Raw genomic sequence first — 18960 nt, forward strand, 5'->3', positions numbered from 1 at the left:
CAAAAACATCACATAACATTCACACTTATATCCACTTTCTCCCACACATTGATTGTATCAAAAATATTTTCAAAATAACTAAGACTAAAAACATTTAGATTTTCAAAGGGGCTGTTGTTGCATTTAGGCAGGACAAATTCAAAGTTAGAAAGTTAGCCCAGGTTGAGCCCGGCGTTATTCTCTCTCTACTTACCTGTTGGTGACTCAAGGAACTCTTGACAATAAACAAAAGCCTTTAACTTGATGCTTCTTACATCCTGACAACTCAACTCTGGACAAAATCAAATAAGACCAAGGAATTTATATACTTTTTTATGGGAAGAATATGCTCTAGGGAGATGATAAATTATTCAACAGACTAATCCAAAGACCTGTGTCTGAGTTTACTTGTCAGGGAGCCAAGTTCTGATGGACGAAAGGCAAAGGCAGTTCTTATTGTAGATTTAACTAGGAGGGGAACAAGTGAAAATAATATATGTAACACCTGGCATTGTACATGTGTATCTAAGTACTTGATAATTTAAGGGAATAAACAGTAATCCATGACAGCAACATTTAATAGCTCTCCCAAGTTGGCTTACTTGGCAGGCAGAAATTTCTGTTATCTAATAGAAGAGGCTGGGGGTGTAGAAAAGTGCTTTGTGGTGCTAAAAACTAGATGGAAAAACTTTTTTGAGAATATAAGACATAGCAGTGTCATGATTGTCTTTTCTTTGAAAGGGATATTTGAAGTTTGCTGCGACCCTGCAAGTTTCTATTTGGATCATGGAACGGGTCTTAAAGGTCAAATACAAAGGAGTGCGCCTAGAGCAGTTTTATTGTGTATGATGATAGACTATCGTTTTTTTATCTATGTGGCTGGTCGAAATCGCGTTAAAAATGCTACATGTAATAAAAATCGAGAGTTTCACAGTATGCTGCGCGCCTCCAGGATCCGAGAATCCGGCGAGAGCAGTCACGTGACGAAAACAGCTGTGACGTCACGGTAGTCAAACGTCCTCAAGCGGCTATCAAAAACCACAACTTCACGCATTGTTAAGTAGTCTAAAAGGATCGTTAAAAAGTCATTACAATGGTGTATTGTACTGCTGTCAATTGTAGAAATGGCTTTGGATCGGGAAAAGCAATGTTTAATTATCCGAAGGACCCGGTTTTGCTTCAAATTTGGATCCGAAAAGTAAATAGATTAGACAGACATCAACCGGACAATCTGTGGCGTCCAAGCCGATACAGCAAACTGTGTGCTGATCACTTCACGGCAGATTCTTTTGTCGTCAATCCTGATCTCGCAGCATCAATCGGATTCAATATATCAAAATTACAGCTTAAACCAGATGCCATTCCTACCCTGAAAATGGGGCACCCCGAGTCCACGGACACGGTGAAAAAACGTCGAACGTCGGCCTATGAAAAACGTCAACGAGCTGAGGTAAACATTAAATATATAAATTTTAAAATTAAAAATATATATAAAAAAATCAAAATTAGATATATTAACATTAATATAGCTAGCAAGTATGTATTTGTTGAAGCTTTACCTTTCCATCAAGTCTCTACACCTGCTTTTCCATGCTAGAGAGAAAGAGGGGGTTGCTAGCAGGTTGCTAGTTCATCCCAGTGACAAATGCACACAAACACAATTAAGAGTAACCCGTTTATTTGGACTATGGGAAGAATCAGGAGTAGCTGATTTATTTTTATTATTTTGTCCTCCAGTTCTCCAGTTTTCTTGAACGTAACATTGCTGGTCAAGGACTGTAGGGCCGCCTTCTGGGGCTCGAGGTCCACGGACAGGTTCTACAGAAACAGAAAGATTAGATGTCAATTCATGTAGGCACTGCCAAATAAAGACAAACTTTTAAAACCAAATCCTTTGCGCATATATATATATATATATATATATATATATATATATATATATATATATATATATATATATATACATACATACATACATACATACATACATACATACATACATACATACATACATACATATATATATATATATATATATATATATATATATATATATATATATATATATATATTTTTTTTTTTTTTTTTTTTTTTTATCCACTGTAATCTCTTCCATTACATATATTTCAGACAGTTAGCTGTGCTCTACAAGCTTATGAGGCAAGTGTATGTCAAATGGAGTCGTCGGATGATGCAGAGGCTTGCTATGAAACCGACATCTCAACGAATGCCAAGCCTAATGTGTCTTTTGAACTACCTCTGACCACCCATGCATGTGTACAGACAATGTCAACTGGAATGGTATGTAGGACTGGGTCCAATATAAATTTAAAAATTCCTTCCATAAAACTTAACTTTCTCTACAAAAGACTTGAGAATTAGAATTTTATAAATCCCGACCCAAAGATCTTTTGAAAACTTATTTTCAGAATTGTAAACATTTCATTTTTTATTAATTTTCAGAATAAAATGTCACAGACTGAAACAGTTGTGAAATGCACTAAATCATGTCAAACTCCAAAATCCTGGCATGTCACTCCAGTTGCCAAATGTCATCGTGGGACCCAAAGCCTGCTTTCAAGAGCAAAGGATTTTTCCTGCCAGGTTAAGCTCGGCAACTCGGTTGAAAAGAACTGTTCTTCAATGGAAGTGGATTTTTCAGACGACAGTAGTGCTGCTGCTGCTGATGATGATGATGGTGATTTAGACTACATTCCTGAGGAAGATGAAGACTCTGACCGAGATTTTGAAATGGAAATGAGCGATGAGTAAGTAAAAACATCAAATAACACAATGGATTAATTTAAAATTGTGATCATTAAATTTTGTATTTATCTTTTTTTGTTTAGAGAATATACTCACACCCCTATGAGAGAGAGGAAGTTCATAGTCTTCGAATCGTGTCTTCAGTCCCTCCTAGCCTTGTGTTTTTTATGTGGGAATGCCTGCAAAATAATATCTACAAAGGTATCGGGCACCATGGTGACCTTGACATCACAGTGTAGTGTTGACCCCTCTCATGTGAAGACCTGGAAAAGTCAGCCATCACATGGCACCATGCCACTTGGCAACTTACAGCTAGCCGCTTCCATAATGTTTAGTGGATGTAGTACTGTGAAGGCAGTCAATTGTTTTAAATTTATGAGGATTTCAACATTCTGCGTCAGTACTTATTATAACATACAGAAGGCATACCTTATTCCAGCTGTGAATAGTCTCTGGTCAAAAAAGCAAGAGCTGCTCATCTGTGATGTCAAAAAAAAGAGCAAAGTCAGATTAGGTGGAGATGCCAGATGCTGCTCACCAGGGCACACTGCCAAGTACGGTAGCTACTCCCTTATGGACATGGACACCTCCAAAGTGTTGGACATGCAGCTTGTACAGGTAAGGTTGTGCTGTTAAAATACCCAGATTCTTATTTGATACCATGGTTTTTGTGAGTAAACCAACATCTGAGTCCACAAAAGTTAAAGGTATACTATGCAACCGGGGTTGATTTTCCAGCGAGGCTCCCCCCAGAGGGCGAAAGTAAAAGTGCACTGTCGTAAAGATGCTCAGCTGTTCTTGTTTCTCCATCAAGCCAGGCGCGGTTGTTTTGAGCTTAGCAGACAGGCGAACGCAACGAAAAGTGGAAAAAACAGCAGTACAAACAATGACTAACACAGTGAAAGTATGAACATCAAGCTTCCCGCAGCGCTATCTTGGTGAGGCGGCTGCCTCGCCAAGCTGCGGCCTCGCCAGTTTTATTTAATTATTATTATTATTATTATTATTTCCCCCACAGACCCCCAGGGCGGCCGAGAAAACCTTTGTTCGACCTGAAATGACTCATTTAATCATCCAAAACGGTATGAAGCACATTAATTAACTGAAAAATGTTGCATAGTATGCCTTTAACAAACAATATATATTGGATTTAGTGAACGTCATGTTAGCGTGGTTTTTAATTGAGTACTCTTTCAATTACAGGATTATAGATTAACTAATATTATACTTAACCATTTTTTCAGTGTACAGAAGTGAAAAACTCATACGCAATGGAGTTGGAAGGCCTAAAGAGGTCACTTCAATTCCTAGAAGATGCTGGAGTCACTGTTACTGACTTGACAACAGACCGTCATTCCAGTGTTAAAAAGTTTATGCGCGAGATTTATCCATCAATTAATCACTGGTTTGATGCCTGGCATATAGCAAAAGGTAGGCAGAATGGCTTGAATTATATCAATCATGGCAAAAAAAAGTGGGTAAATGTTTACAAAGAGATATATATATATATATAGATATATAGATATATATATCTATATATATATATATATATATAGATATATAGTTATGTAAGGTTAGAAATATGGATATTATATATGGATAATTATATAATACACATTTACATCTTCCAGGTATTACAAAAAAGCTTGACGCATCATCAAAGAAAAAGTTATGTCACACCATCTCACCGTGGATCCACAGCATCTCCAACCATGTATATTGGTGTGCGGCAAGCAGTGATGGAAATGCTGAGCTGGTTGTGGCCAAGTGGAAGTCGGTGATGAACCACATTGTAGACATCCACGAACACCCATTTGAGAACTTTCCAACCTGTGCACATGATGAGTTGGTAGAGGACAGAGAGTGGATTGCAGAAGGTGAAAAATTATTTTCAGCTTTCTCAAAAGTCAATCTCCTAAGGGCTTTTCATAATACTTCCTTCACAATCACTGCAGGTTCAAGGGCCCATGTTGAGGTGAAATCAATTGTCACTAACCGTACTCTGCTTGCCGACATTGGTAAATTGTCACCTCATGTGCAGACGTCAAGTGTTGAAAGCTACCACAAGGTGGTGTGCTTCTTTGCACCAAAGTTCTTGCACTTCTTCTACCACAGTATGAATGCCAGGTAGGTTGCTTAAATCCTGAATGAATAATAACTTAACTGACATATTGTCATCCTAATTCCAAGTATTATTTCATCATGAAAATTTCTGTTACAGATTGATGCTTGCCATTCTCCATTTCAATGAGAATTCCAACAGACAGCAGGCTAAGAACAAAGCTGGAAAAGAAATGTGGCAGCTCTCATTTCCAAAGGCAAAAAAAGGAGAACCAGTAGCCAAACAAGTTAAAGTCCCTTGTACTTATGGTGTGTACTTGGTATAATGTTCAATTTCACACTTGGCTTTTCAACTTTCATGCATGAAATGCTTATTGTTTCTATTTCAGCATACATTGATGAGTTGTTGGATGAAGTAATGGCTCGTCGGGAGGCCATACCTTCTTATGAAGTTGCAAGGCAAGATTTAGAAGCCCAAATTGCTCCTGAATACGTGAAAGACCAATATGACAAGGTCGATAAACTCACAGTTGTGGCAACTAGGAAGTCGAGGTTCACACAGTTGGGTATTTAAAACCAGTGTAGTCTGCTGACTCCCAGGTCTCTCTTATTTTATTTACTGCACAGGATGGAAGAACTTTCCTATTTCCTTTTCCAATGCGTCCCCAAATCCATCTGATCATTCTTCTATATGCAATGTACCTGTAAATCCTAAAATAGAAAGAAAATATGATGCAAAAAGTGTTTAGACCTGTAATAAAATTTCAAAATTATTGTAATGCTGTTTTAAACTATAGGCCCTACTTAAGTGATATGTTCTGAATGCAATTGATGTTATATTTGTTTGCTAAGTACATGTAAATGATTGTTTTTGTGTTTTACTAAAGCAATGTAGTTATATTTCAATGTTTTTTGCTGTCTCTAAATAAAATATATAGGCCTATGGTGCAGAAACAACTGCATTTAATTTACAGTAAAATAACTACATCACAGATGCATACAGTGTAGGACTAGAATTTAGCACTAATACATGTATTTTCAATAAACAATTTTTCAACTACTTACTCGTTTACTGGTTCATCATTTCCAAGAGGACCATGTCCCTCCAAAAATTCAACAAAAGATGCCTTGAGGACATACTGGTTGAGGCAGTTTCCCTGAAAGCCTTCATGTAAGGTTATACATTGCAGCCCAGCTGACTCGACTTCCTGATCAACAAGGTGCGTTTCTGTGCAGCACTTGCATTCATCCACTGTGGGCATAATCACACAGTTGCCACATTTGCACCTGTAAAATATAAACAATCCCGATTCATAATCACCCACCTAAAAATATGAATTAGTAATGGTCAAATGGCTAATGTTAGTTTTTGTCTACTATGCCTACAGTACGAGGTTGCTTAAAAATTCAAATCAAAAACACGAAAGAAGTAGCTTAGCATTAGCATCAATTTGAATTTAATTAGACATAAAAGTAATTAAATCGACATCACTCTCAGAGGGGTCACTACTCGAAAGTAAAAAAAAATCGTAGAATCAAAAAACATACCAGTCAGTATTTGTCAGTCGATGGGAACGGTCGCCAATATCCTCTTCACTGGCAGATTCTGAGTCGGACGACGACATTGTCGGCCTACTAGCGTGGTCATCATCGCTACTCCTACTTTCTCCACTTTCCTCGGTGTTGTCCCGTAATTCACGCCTAACTAACGGCTCAAACGCATATGGCTGGACACAGCACTCCTCGTTTTTAACATTAAGTTGGCTCGCTTCGTATTCGTCCTCGTTTAAACATACAAACTCCATCGCAAAGGTGAAAAAATACTGACACGCTATGTAAAATGACCGCTTCCCGACTACCTCCTAACTAGTGTGACGTCACGGAATTCTACAGCGGCTCCTCGTGGGTCACGTGACTGAATGAGGAATTTTGCGTTGTCTGCTATTTCAGTGAATTATTTTGTGCTATAAACAAAAAAAAAAGTTTGAATTTTTTTTTTTTCACTTGTGATGTTTTTAATTTTGTACATACTATAAAATGAGAAACTATAAGTATGTGGTTTTCTATTTGAACTTTAATCTGGTGTTAATGGGTTCTTACTGTAATGGTCTTCTCCTTATGCTCTTCAACTATATTTGGCTTCTTTGTTTGGTTTTGTCTTTTACATGGTATTTTAAGGTAAATTGGGATGGGTCATTGCAAGACGTGGCACTTACTTAACCGCGGCAGAGCCAGGATTGCATTGGCCACATTTTGTTTTCCATCTCCGTTGAGTCATCCGTTCTGCTTCGCTGCACTTGACTGAATCAGAGCAAATAATATTTCGCTTTACAGCTCACATTGCATTTCTTGCATTTTGAGCGCTTGACACGGAATAATGTAATGAATGATAATTTTCTTACTGTCTCCTTAATTTAGATGTGAAAAACATCCATATTAAAGTCTGCACTTCAGGTAAATATGTTCTTGGTAAATATGACAAGAACATTGCTTTGCAAACAACGTAAATTGTGTAAACGTGCATTGTCTTAACATCAAGCTGCTTTTAAAGCGCTCTAAGTGTAAAAAGCTATAGTCCTAATTGGCTGCACGAGAAGCAGCTAACATGCATACAGAATGTGATGTGATTATGTTGCCTCACCATCATCATTTCAGCTATATTAAGTATATGCTCTCAAAGAGATTTCAAAGCCCAGTGAGCCTTCATTTTCATCCCTCTTTTTGAATGATAATCTAACTCAGCTCGAGGGCTTCTAATGAATATATGGTTATTGTGTGCTGATGCAGTATAACACCTGCCAGACCACTTAATTACAAAGAAAGAGACGGAAAAAGGTTCCTCTCACCGACCTTTACTTTTTTGTTTAGACATTAGATAAAAAGATCCATTAAGAACCCCTGAACAGCATTGAGGATCATTGAAAAGACAAATTTACCTACTCTTTCCCGACAAAATAAACGGCAAATAAATGTTACATTTTTATTGTATAAAAGAAGCTGGTATGTTTAAGGCAGCATTTGAATTATAAATGCAAGCACTTTAGATTGATGAGAAAAACTTAAAAAAGATGTGGATTGGGCTTGTAGTAACACTTGATTACGAAGGTCGATGTTGAGTTACAGCTTAGCATTTCATGTAAACGATGAGTGGAAAATATGCCACCCGTCTGACCTTTTTAAAAAAAAAAAATTTATTTATTTTTACTAATATCATTTTGAAAATAAAATATTTTGACTGGTAATATTTAAAGCAAGCAAACCTCAACAGCTTATTTCCCAAACTGTGATTTATTGTTGTTATTATTATTTGCCATTAGGGATCTACAAATGCTATCTTCTTGGTTATTGGCTGAAAGTTTTTGTTTTGTACACATTAAACCCTTGATGAAGAAAAAATGCTAAAAAATGAAATCTAGAAGCTCTGTTAAACCTTACAGTTTTCTCGTTTTAATCTTTTTTGCAGACCTCAGAACACAAAAGTCAACCATATGACCAGATTTATTTATTTTTTACCAGCTGTCCATTTAAAATAAAATACAGGAGAGCTTAACAAAAGCTCTGATTTACAATTAGATGTGTTATTGTTAAATCATCCTTTCTTTTAATGGCCACTATCGGATCATTTAATTTACAGTCATTAATTATTTTTATGTGGAGCAGAGGTGATGTTAGAAATAGAGTGTAGAGAGAGAGGAGTCACTGCACTGGATGCAGCTTTATTGTAAGATTAATGTATTGTAATTTTAAGCTATTAATAAAACAATGAGAAAATAATTAAAGGGCAGCCATTTTTAACCTGTCTTTCAAACATTTTATTCATGATAAGTGAGACTAGCATAGCTAACTGTGACAACAAGCTGGTTTATTGCAGCTAGCAAAGCATGTGTTTTTCTGACAGTGGCGTATTGATGGATCAGGAAGAAGTAAGACTTTGTAACATCCCCCTAGCCATTTACTGTTCAAGCAATGCAAATAGAATACTATTTAATTCATGTCTTCAGGTGAGTGTGTTATCTCTTTGAATCCATTGATGTAATCATCTTGCAGACCAGGATCGATCCACTGTCAAATCTAGATATTTACATACACTTTACAAAAATACACAAAATATTTTTTTCACTGTCTGACATCAACTCAGGCTAAACCTTCTTTCTTTTTGTTGGTTAATTATTGTTACCAAAATTATTAATATTGAGTAATAGTCCTTGACCCATTCCTCGCGACAGGCCTGGTGTAGCTCAGTCTGGATTGTAGGCCGCTTTGTTAGCTACACCTTTTCAGCTCTGCTCGCAATTTTCTATGGGACTGCAATCAGGGCTTTGTGGTGGACACTCAAAACTCTTACTATGTTGTTCTTTAGCAACTTTACAACTAATTTGAACGTTTAATTTTAGTCGTCCACTTGAAGACCAATTCTTGCTAACACTTTAACTTCCTAGCGCATGTTTTGAGATCCTGCTTCAACGTCTTATCTTATTGTCCATTCCTCCTGTTGTCATCTATTTTGTGAATCTCTCCTTCAATAAAACATCCTTTCAACAGGATGCTGCCCCCCCTGTACTTTAAAGTTTGGATGATGTTGTTGGGATTGATAGCTTCCTCCTTTTGCCACCAAATGTAGGGATTGTCAGTATGGCCAAACAGTTAAATTTACTTTCATCACACCACAGGATGTACACTATATTGCCAAAAGTATTCGCCCATGAACGTATGTGACATCCTATTTTTAATCCATAGGGCTTAATATGATGTTGGTCCACCCCCTTGCAGCTATAATAGCTTTAACTCTTCTGGGAAAGCTGTCCAAAAGGGTCTGGAGAGTGTTTATTGGAATTTTTTGACCATTCTTGCAGAAGCGCATTGGTAAGGTCAGACACTGATGTCGGACGAGAAGGCCTGGCTCTAAGTCTCCACTTTAATTCATCCCAGAGGACCCAACATGACATTGTAGAAGCAGAAGTGGCCTTCTCCAAACTGTTCCAAAAATTTTGGAGCATGGAGTTGTCCAAAATCTCTTGGTCTGCTGAAGTTTTCCTTTCACTGGAACTGAGGGGCCAAGCCCAGCTCCTGAAAAACAACTCCACACCAGAACCCACCTCCACCAAACTTTACATTTTCCACAAGAGAGATAGAAAGCCCTTCCAATTGTGCTTACTACACACTGTTGTTGAGCTAATCAGAAGGCCATATGACATTTGTAGGTCTGTCGCGATTGACTCTGCCGAAAGTTGTCGAGCTCTGTGAACTATGCGCCTCAGCATCTCGACTCGGCCATGAATCCACAGTGTTTTAATTGTATTTAGTTTTCAATGATGTCACAGAAGGAAGGAGTGTGTTCGAGGCATACTCTTAGAAAAACATTTACAGGCGTGCCTTAAATTAACTCAGCTCAATGTTTTCAATTATTCAGAAGCTTACAAAGCCATGGTATCATCACCTAGGTTTTCCGTAATTATTAAGTTTAATTAAGTAATTAGTGTATGTGAATAAGAAACTAAGAAAAACTTTGTATGAAATATTTCCTGTGCCAGTTAGTGAAGAGAAACATTATTTTATAACATTGGCTGTCCTAAATTAAGAAAGGAGTAGTCTGATTTAATGTTGGACACTAATAAAGAAAATGTAGGAGTAAGGCTGAAGGCTGTGCAGTTAAATTTTGCACACAAAAAAATTAGATGTTTTAAATTGAATAGAATGGTGCAAAATAAATTTGAGATACAAGCCTTGTTAGACAGAATAAAAAAAATGATTTACTTTCTTGTCAGAGTAAATAAAACCTCATTTGACCTAAATTGATCTCAGTGGCTACAATTCATGGCTCTTATCACTAGGAATTGTTTTCTATTTTGATTATTTCAATCCAACTACAGAAATGAACAGCAGATGTTGTCCTTTGAGATGACAGTCAAAGAAAAAATGATTAACAGTGTTATTTGCGATGACCACGCTTTTTAGAATCCTATATTTTAGTAATGCTTCAGAGTGTGATTTTCAGTCTTGTTTTTGGTCCCCTCCCATTGCCGCACTGAAGGTCAATGATAATCGTTTCTGACACAAAAGGCTCTTGAGTGATCATCTGGGCGCTTGTTTTCAACAATAGCAGCAGCTTCAGATGATGCCTCACAAACACTCCTCCGGTTGAGGAGGACGGCTATGGAGAAGGTCACGGTGTAAAGATAACATCGTGGTCAATAACATTCAAACCACTTGGAGAACACTCTCGCCATAGTTTGACAGCCGCATCCCCATCGCGGTCCCGAAAAGGAGCCGCGTCAGTCACTCTGTTCCCTGTATTGCTTGAGTTTTTATCATTGTTTCACCACTGGTAGTCAGAAATGACAAGAGAGACTGTACATTTCACAACGTTGGGTGAGATTCAAATCAGATCAGCAGAGTATCGCCGTCTGCCTGTGCCGAGTGAGAAATAAAAACCCAGACTGACACTCGTCTGTCCATGTTAATGAGAGATCATTGAAGCACTCCGGGGAGGCTCGCTGCATCCTGTTGCCTTCAGCCAACCAAATATAATTAAGAGGATAAGGAATTGATCCTTTATTGTCTGTCCCATTAATATGTATTAATTGGGGCCATTATATTAAAGTTTTTTGTTATGGAGAGGCACTAATTAGTTTTAATGAGATCAATGTTTTTAGAGCCAAAGCTTCAAGGCCAAACAAATGAGGGCGGTATGGGAAAGGTGTAAGCTATGGATAAGGTTGTACTCATTGAGGTTGATTCATACAAATTTTTTATTTAAAAAAAGCACATTAAAATATAGTCAATAATTAGAATTATTTGCAGTAAATTAGAAGCCATTTCTCTGAGCAGAGTCGGGAGCGTTATTTATTTATTTTTATTCTCATCATTCCGCAGTCTGACTCGCGGTACTCCAGTGGTCCATTATTTCTGATGAGGCAACACATTCAATAAAACAGAGAGCTGAGGTAAAACATCACACCGCTTAATTGGTGGGATAATTCAAGTAAATGATAAAACTTTGGCTCCTTGGGGCTGCGAGGGGCCCCCGTCTTCATCTTTTAGCTTTTAATTTAACTCCCGGCTTCTCTGCTGTTCAATCGATCCATTACCGCGAGGACCATGAAAGGCAGGGATTACATGTTGGAAGAAAAGAGGAGAATAAATCCTGAATTAACTTTTCATTCCTTGTGAAGGGCACTGCTTCGAATGGAAGTTTTTCTTTCTTTTTTTTCCTGAATGTTCTCCTGCTAATGTTGATCTGAAGGCTTAAGAGCTGCAGAGCATTACGATTTGGACGGGACGTGTTTTCCAATTATTGCGTGCGGCTCCTCACGTTGCCCCTCGTCGTACGTGCAAGTGCGCCCCTCCTTGTGCTGTAGGGCTGTCTGTCGTCTGTGAGTCCTCCTCACGGTGTCTGTTCCTGTGTTTGAGCCAGGCCCCCCCAGCCCCCCGGACTCCGTGACGGTGGAGGAGGTGACAGACAGCACGGCCCAGCTGGCGTGGAGCCCCGGCAGAGACAACGGCAGCCCCATCGCCACTTACATCATTCAGACAAAAACTCCATTCACTGTGGGCTGGCAGAGGGTCAACACAGGTACTCCACGCTTGCATTTGCATCTTAAATCATATTCATTGAAGTGTAATATGTATGTAATAATTCAAACGCCCCCGCAGGGCTCTTTTGGATTTCTCCCTTTCAGTCTTGTTGGGGTGGGTCAGACTGACAGCTCATTTGTTGGCATTTCAAATTATTTTCTAATATAAAGCCACCTTTAACATGCATGCACATCTATTTTAAGATCAATATCCATTTCATGTGCTTGAAGACTTTTTCGTTGATTTTCCGTTCTTGGATCTTTATCATCTGAACTGATGTATTTGTATATATAGAGTCAATCCTCAAGAATAAAATTAATTTAATCAAGACATTTTATTTAAAAGAATCTGGTAAAACATGCACTTTTTTTTAGGACAAAACGAGCTGTAGTTGGGATATGTTGAAGTAGGGTTTTGTTGAGAGGTTTAGTGCACTCAATTTTCCATCTGCGGTAATAGCAGTGACTCTTTTAGCACCTTCACAAACACCTTGGATGCTACAAAATGTTTTATCCGTTGTTGATACCTTAAAATGTAGCCGTAGGTATGTGAAACAAAATGGAAAGACCTTTTGTGTAACATTTCAAAGTTTAAAGATGTACAACTCAAGTTCCAAACATTTAAAATTTGCTGCATCTGCAATATGGGACAACATCTAAAGTTGCTTTTGTATTCCACTTTAAATGTTTTACTAATGATTTTATCAGTTAATATGGCTTTTTTTGTTTTTCATGGCTTTTGCACTATACAGCTCAAAGGCCAGCCGTAGTACAAGATTTTATTTTAATCGGTTAATCGGTTTTGGTTGTATGTTAACCATACAGTAAGGAAACCCCCTGCTGTCAAGAAGATAATGTCAATAAAATTGGAAAACCAGTTTGATTTTAAAGGTAAACCCATGGAGGTTTCAGAGACCAGAGGCTCAGAAATAGCTTGGCTTGAACTGCTGACATTTCCCTGTACAGTGAAATATAGTATTTTTATATCATTTATAATTTCTATTAGACCAAAATATATGATAAAACATAAGGAAAGGGAAGGTGTTTTCAAACCACCTCATTCAATGTTGTTACATTTATTTTTGTTACTTACATGCTATGCACGTTTGAGCTCATCAGTCGAATGATCTGATGTGTTAATGGCCTATTACCCATTTCATTCGTGTTGAATAATGCAAAAGCATTTGGGCTTTTTATTGTTTTGCAAAAACAAAAGGTTAACGTATTATATCTACATTCCAAATAAACATAATAAGCAAAAAAAAAAAAAGATTGGAGTTCCATTACTTTCATCACTTATCCACCATAATTTAATTGGTGTAAACTGTTTTGTTTTTTTGTTTTTTGTTTTGGCTGCTGAATGCATCTTGCTGATGCATTCAGCAGCAATATTTTGCAGACAGATTTCCTATTTAAAGCTACAAAATGTTGAGTAATATCATTAAAAAGCAATGCTGCCTCTGCTCCCCACAAGCTATAAACTGAATTGTTAATGCAGTCACACCGACGGGTTTTGCAGACATCAGCGCTAAGAGCAAGGCCATTTTAAATTTTTACTTTCGTTTATCCAACATTTGTCCTTTTATGTGCAGGACTCCAAATCAAAAATTTTCACATGAACTTTCTAATGAATTTTTAACTCTCTGTGACCCTCGTTTGGCTTCAAAATCTTTGCATTTGAAATTACAAGCCTCCATGAAAAAGCCAGTGTGTGTTAAAGAGAAAGCCAAGTGACGTTTTGATACTTTAACCACTTTAGGGAATTTATCTACCTTCCTGGTTTTTCTGCTTGCAAGTCGATCAAATGCTCCAGCTGACATGCTTTAAATGTATTTATTACATTTATCTCTTTCTACAGTGGTGTGATCCATGATATGCGCCCTGTTTATTTAATGATGTCTCATGTCGTACAGTTCCAGAGGTAATCGATGGTAACACCCTCACAGCTACTGTGGTTGACCTGAACGCCTGGGTCGAGTACGAGTTCCGGGTGTTGGCCAGAAACGGCGTCGGGGTCGGGGAACCCAGTCCTGTGTCGGTGAAGACAAGGACAGAGGATGCAGGTGCGTTGAATGCATTTAACACTGGATCCTGAAAGCTTTGTTTTTCATGCATGTAGATGAGTTGGACAAGTTGTTTTGTTTTGCAGTTCCAGATGCAGCCCCAGGTGATGTGGGTGGAGGGGGTGGCAGCAGATATGAACTGGTCATCACATGGGAGGTAAGTCATCAGTCTTATGTTCTTCTCTATCTATTATTTACTGTGTGTACAGTCAGCCCTTTGGAATCTTGTGGGAGGTCAGGGGAAGACTGATGATGCATTTGGTTTTATTTATTTATGCATTGTTAATGTAGAGAACATATCAACAATTGTTTCCGGTTGGATGAAGGAGGATTCATGCCCCTTGAAGTCGACTTCAAACCTCTGTGTGTTTTTCCTTGGATTTTCCGTTTCTGACCAACTCATGGTATTGCAGAATTGTAGGGTGGAAGGACAAGAATTTATGTATTTTTTTAAAAAAAAAATTCAGATTGAAATTTGGGTAGCATGACTTTCGTATGTATTTAGTCCCCCCAATACTTTTTTCAGTTTAATTAAATTTTATGTATATAGCGCCAGTTCACAACACATGTCATCTCAAGGCACTTTCCAAAGTCAAATTCAATCAGATTATACAGATTGGTCAAAAGGTTTCCTATCCAAAGAAACCCAGTAGACTGCATCAAGTCTTGACAAGCAGCATTAACTCCTCCTGAAAGAAAGTAGAGCCACAGGGACAGTCGACTGTGTTGTCCACGGCTATGCAGCAATCCCTCAAATTGATTTATGGAATAAGGTTTTTGATACAGTTACACATAAAAATTTATTTTTGGCATTTGTATCTACCAGCCTTGTACATCTACGGAGAGAAGTCTTTCCCTAGTCCATCCATCCATCCGTCCATATTCCATCATGCTTATCCCTGTTGGGGTGCTGGTGCCTATCTCCAACATTCAATGGGCGAGAGGCGGGGTACACCCTGCACAGGTCGCCAGAGAGTGTCTGAACATCAATTTTCTTGACACAAGTTCTCAAATAGATTTAGGTCTAGAAGGTATCTGAGCCATCCTAACGATTAATATCCTTTGGTCTTATTCGTTTCATGTAGCTCTGGCTGTATGTATACAGTTATTGACCCACTTGAAGGTGAACCTCCGCCAGTCTCAAGTACTTCACCGCTTCTAACAGATTTTCTGTCCTGTATTTTTGTCTCGTCCATCCTCCCGTCAGCTGCAACCAGCTTTACTGTTCTTGGCAAAGAAAAGCATCCCCGCAGCATGATGCTGCCACCACCATGTTTTGTTGTGGGAATGGCACATTCGGGATACTGTGCGGTGGTAATGTCCCACCATGCACTGTGTTTTGCTTGAAGACCAAAACGTTCCATGTTGGTGTTGTCACACCAGAACAGCTTCCCCACATGTGTCCTGTGTCCTCTACATGGCTTTTGGCAAACTGTAACAACAACGGCTTTCTTCTTGCCACTCGTCCATGAAGGCTACATTAGTGGAGATCACGATTTATAGCTACCCTGCTAACAGATAATGCTTACTGAGCTGTGGGTGTCTGCAGCTCCTCCAGAGCTACCGCGGGTCTATTAGCTGCTTCTTTGATTAATGCACTCCTTGACTGCCCTCTCAGTTTAGATAGATCGGCATGTATTGCTAGGTTTGAGTGTTTTGCCATTAGTGGCCATTTTCCAATTTGGTTGTTTTGTATTCTATTTTTTCCATTTTTGGAACATGGGTTAGGTAGTGTGCCATTAAATGGTCAAAGCTTGTCGTATTTTATAGCCTAACCCTGCTTTAAACTTCTCCACAAATGTATTCCAGACCTGTCTGCTGCATTCATGGATCTTTATGAGGCTGGTTGTTCTCAGATGTTCTTAGAGAAAACTCTAAGGCTTTCAGAGAAGAGCTGTTTTTATGATTAGATTAAATGAAAGACAAATGGTTTCCAGTTACTTATATGGTGATCTTCTGAGTGTGATTGGCTGCACTAGATTATCTTTAGGGGTATAAGATTAATGAGGTGTGAAAACAATTGAACACCACACTTTTTCAAATGCAACCATTTGAAAACCATCTCTGCCTTTCCTTCCGCCTCTCAGTTATTCACTACTCTGTTGGTTTGTCGCATAAAATCCAGATCAGGTCTGCACAATTTTACGAATATTATGCGATAATATTGGTAAATGTTGCAATAAGGATACAGCTTGTGATAAATACATTTATCACAAGATTAATGCCTCCCATCTTAGGATCATAGCAAACATAGACCCCAGATAATGAGTCGTCTATCCAGCTCCTAAATAACAAAAACATTCATCATTTCCATCTCAAATTCAGGGTTTTAATGACAAGGTTGCCTCTGGTCTGACTTGTTTTAGCAATGAAACAACCTATCCATAGTTTCTTGTCAACTTTACCACCTCTTTATCTTCTCAAACATTTTTAGGTTGCATTAAACAACAAATGTTACCAAAACATGTTAGTGGCACTGAGAGCCTGCGTGCTTGGTGCTTAAATAATTAGCTAACACTTATTGCACTCCAGGCGATTCTTTGCAATATGCATGTTGCGATCCGTGATATTGCGATACATTTGCTTTTTATTGTGCAGCTCTAATCCAGATAAATGCAAACAAGATGTGCGGTTGTTCAAGGGGTGTGAATACTTTTGAAAGACGCTGAATGCAATTCACGAGGATAAGCTTAGTTTTGATTTCTGGCAGCTCACTCAGGTCCAGAATGATTAAGTCTGCCATTGGAATAAACTAGTTTCATAGCTGACAAATAAGATTAGGTTGTGAGTCCTATTTCTTTATTAAATGCAGATTAACTCTTATTTTAGAATTTTATTTAAAAAAAAACTCCCTGCTTGGTCTGTAATGAGCACAGAGGCTTTTTAAAATCACTTATTACTTCTCGTCTCATTATATCAGGTAGGTCACAAAAGCAATTTGTGGGTCATGCACGTCTGAGTCTGCGGTGATTGCGCAAGCCCGGCGCCCGGAGTGAATGTGACTGGTCTGTATATATTTTAATATCACTATAGTTTTGTGTTTCACTCTCAGCCTGTCCCCGAAGAACTGCAGAATGGCGAGAGCTTCGGCTACATCATTGCTTTCCGTGCCTTCGGTGAAATCAGCTGGACCCACGTGGCCACCTCGGCCCCCGGTGCGTCCCGCTATGTGTACCGCAACGACAGCCTCGCGCCCTTCTCTCCATTTCACGTGAAGGTGGGCACTTACAACAGCAAAGGACAGGGCCCCTTCAGCCCCGTGGTCACCATCTACTCTGCAGAGACAGGTGAGGAGGGGACGTAATGGGGGCAGAGCTTAGCAAAGCTTGAAAGCCGTTTCTCTCGCTGAAAAGGACAAAGATCACAAAAGTGGTTTTACGGAATTGGCTGCTTCGGGCTTTAGAAATCATTTTTAAGGCAAGAGAAAGGCAGAAAATGTGGGCCACAATTGCAAGACATTTATGTAAGAGTAGGTAGTGCATTTTTCTCCAAATATCACCACTCACTTGGATGGCTTTACCAAGGTAAAAACCAGTTGGCATTTAGATCTATGCTCCCTCTCAGCGCACTGAGAGGCAGTCAGTTTGTGCTGTAGTGTGTGTCTATTTACCAGTAGCACCTTTGTGCGGTGACTCATGTGAGCCCGGATCAAGATTCATAGATGTAAAAGTACAGGGAAAAAAAAAAAATGAAAGTAAAATCTCCGCTTACCTCCATGCTACTGCATCCTGACAGAAATGCTCAGTCTCATGTCGTCTGTTTTTCAGAGCCAAGCGGGGTGCCAGCAGGGGTTTGGGCCCGAAGTGTCTCAGCCTCTGAGATTGAGGTGAATTGGCAGGCTCTCACCATCACCGCTGAAAGGGTTCTGGGCTATGAGGTACTTTTTTCTTCTTCTTTTTTTTTTTTTTTACTCATATAAATGGAAACAGGTATCAAAAACGACACCATTCAAAACGCTTGTCATCACCTCAGTCTGGACCTCAAAGCCATCTCTTCCAAAACTGCGTCGCCATGGAAATGGCATCCTCGCACCTCTTCCAGACTGGAATTATACACTTCTTTGTATCGACATGACAGAAAAACATGTCAGACTCTTTTTCGAGGGGAGAAAGGAAAATTACCCGTCCGCTTGCTCGCGCTGATCTTGCTGTCATTTATGCAAAATCATGATAAACATGACCCTAAAGGAATACTGGTCTTCGTGCTGTTGTCTTTTAAACATGATCTAAGTTAAAAAAAATAGGATGGATTGCTGTCAACTAAAAGGTGATTGTAGTTGAGTTTACCATCAGAAACTGGGGCAACCTGATTAATATATGTGTGTGTTCAGAATTTTGCAATATTTCTTTGTGAAAACTTTAAATGTTTTTCTTTTCCATAACTAATTTGTTTCTGTGATCATCAGTGAATACCAAACAAAGAGGATAAAAAGGGAAGTAAACGTGGGCTGGATATTTGCTGGTATCATGAATTACTATTCCAATGATTAGGGGTGATAAAAGTGATAAATGATAGTA

At 38.7% G+C, this 18960-nt stretch overlaps 1 protein-coding gene and 2 long non-coding RNA genes across 8 annotated transcripts in view; 2 read left to right on the forward strand and 1 right to left on the reverse strand.

Annotated features, from left to right (window-relative positions):
- Positions 1 to 18960, forward strand: part of cntn3a.2 (contactin 3a, tandem duplicate 2) — an 84987-nt gene that overhangs the window by 54850 nt on the left and 11177 nt on the right. For both annotated transcript variants that reach the window (XM_021322011.2, XM_036136482.1), the window contains exons 16-20: positions 12221 to 12379; positions 14294 to 14443; positions 14530 to 14600; positions 17496 to 17730; positions 18211 to 18320. In XM_021322011.2, coding sequence (XP_021177686.2) covers positions 12221 to 12379; positions 14294 to 14443; positions 14530 to 14600; positions 17496 to 17730; positions 18211 to 18320 — 725 coding nt within the window. The remainder of the gene's footprint in view (positions 1 to 12220; positions 12380 to 14293; positions 14444 to 14529; positions 14601 to 17495; positions 17731 to 18210; positions 18321 to 18960) is intronic.
- On the reverse strand, positions 1641 to 6772 carry LOC118562993. Of its 5 annotated transcripts, none has more exons than XR_004930946.1 (6): positions 6355 to 6772; positions 5872 to 6093; positions 5335 to 5517; positions 4426 to 4575; positions 2842 to 3224; positions 1641 to 1797 (listed from the first exon to the last, which is right to left on the reverse strand). It is a non-coding gene; the product is annotated as an uncharacterized LOC118562993 (long non-coding RNA). The 5 variants fall into 5 exon arrangements; XR_004930947.1 differs by lacking the exon at positions 1641 to 1797 and having other exon boundaries at positions 2051 to 3091; positions 3175 to 3224; positions 4434 to 4575; XR_004930948.1 differs by lacking the exon at positions 1641 to 1797 and having other exon boundaries at positions 2051 to 3091; positions 3175 to 3224.
- On the forward strand, positions 3223 to 4469 carry LOC118562994. The gene is made up of 3 exons (XR_004930949.1): positions 3223 to 3363; positions 3990 to 4176; positions 4377 to 4469. It is a non-coding gene; the product is annotated as an uncharacterized LOC118562994 (long non-coding RNA).

The sequence above is a fragment of the Fundulus heteroclitus genome, chromosome 1 (genome assembly GCF_011125445.2).
Source record: "Fundulus heteroclitus isolate FHET01 chromosome 1, MU-UCD_Fhet_4.1, whole genome shotgun sequence".
NCBI classification, from domain to species: Eukaryota; Metazoa; Chordata; class Actinopteri; order Cyprinodontiformes; family Fundulidae; genus Fundulus; species Fundulus heteroclitus.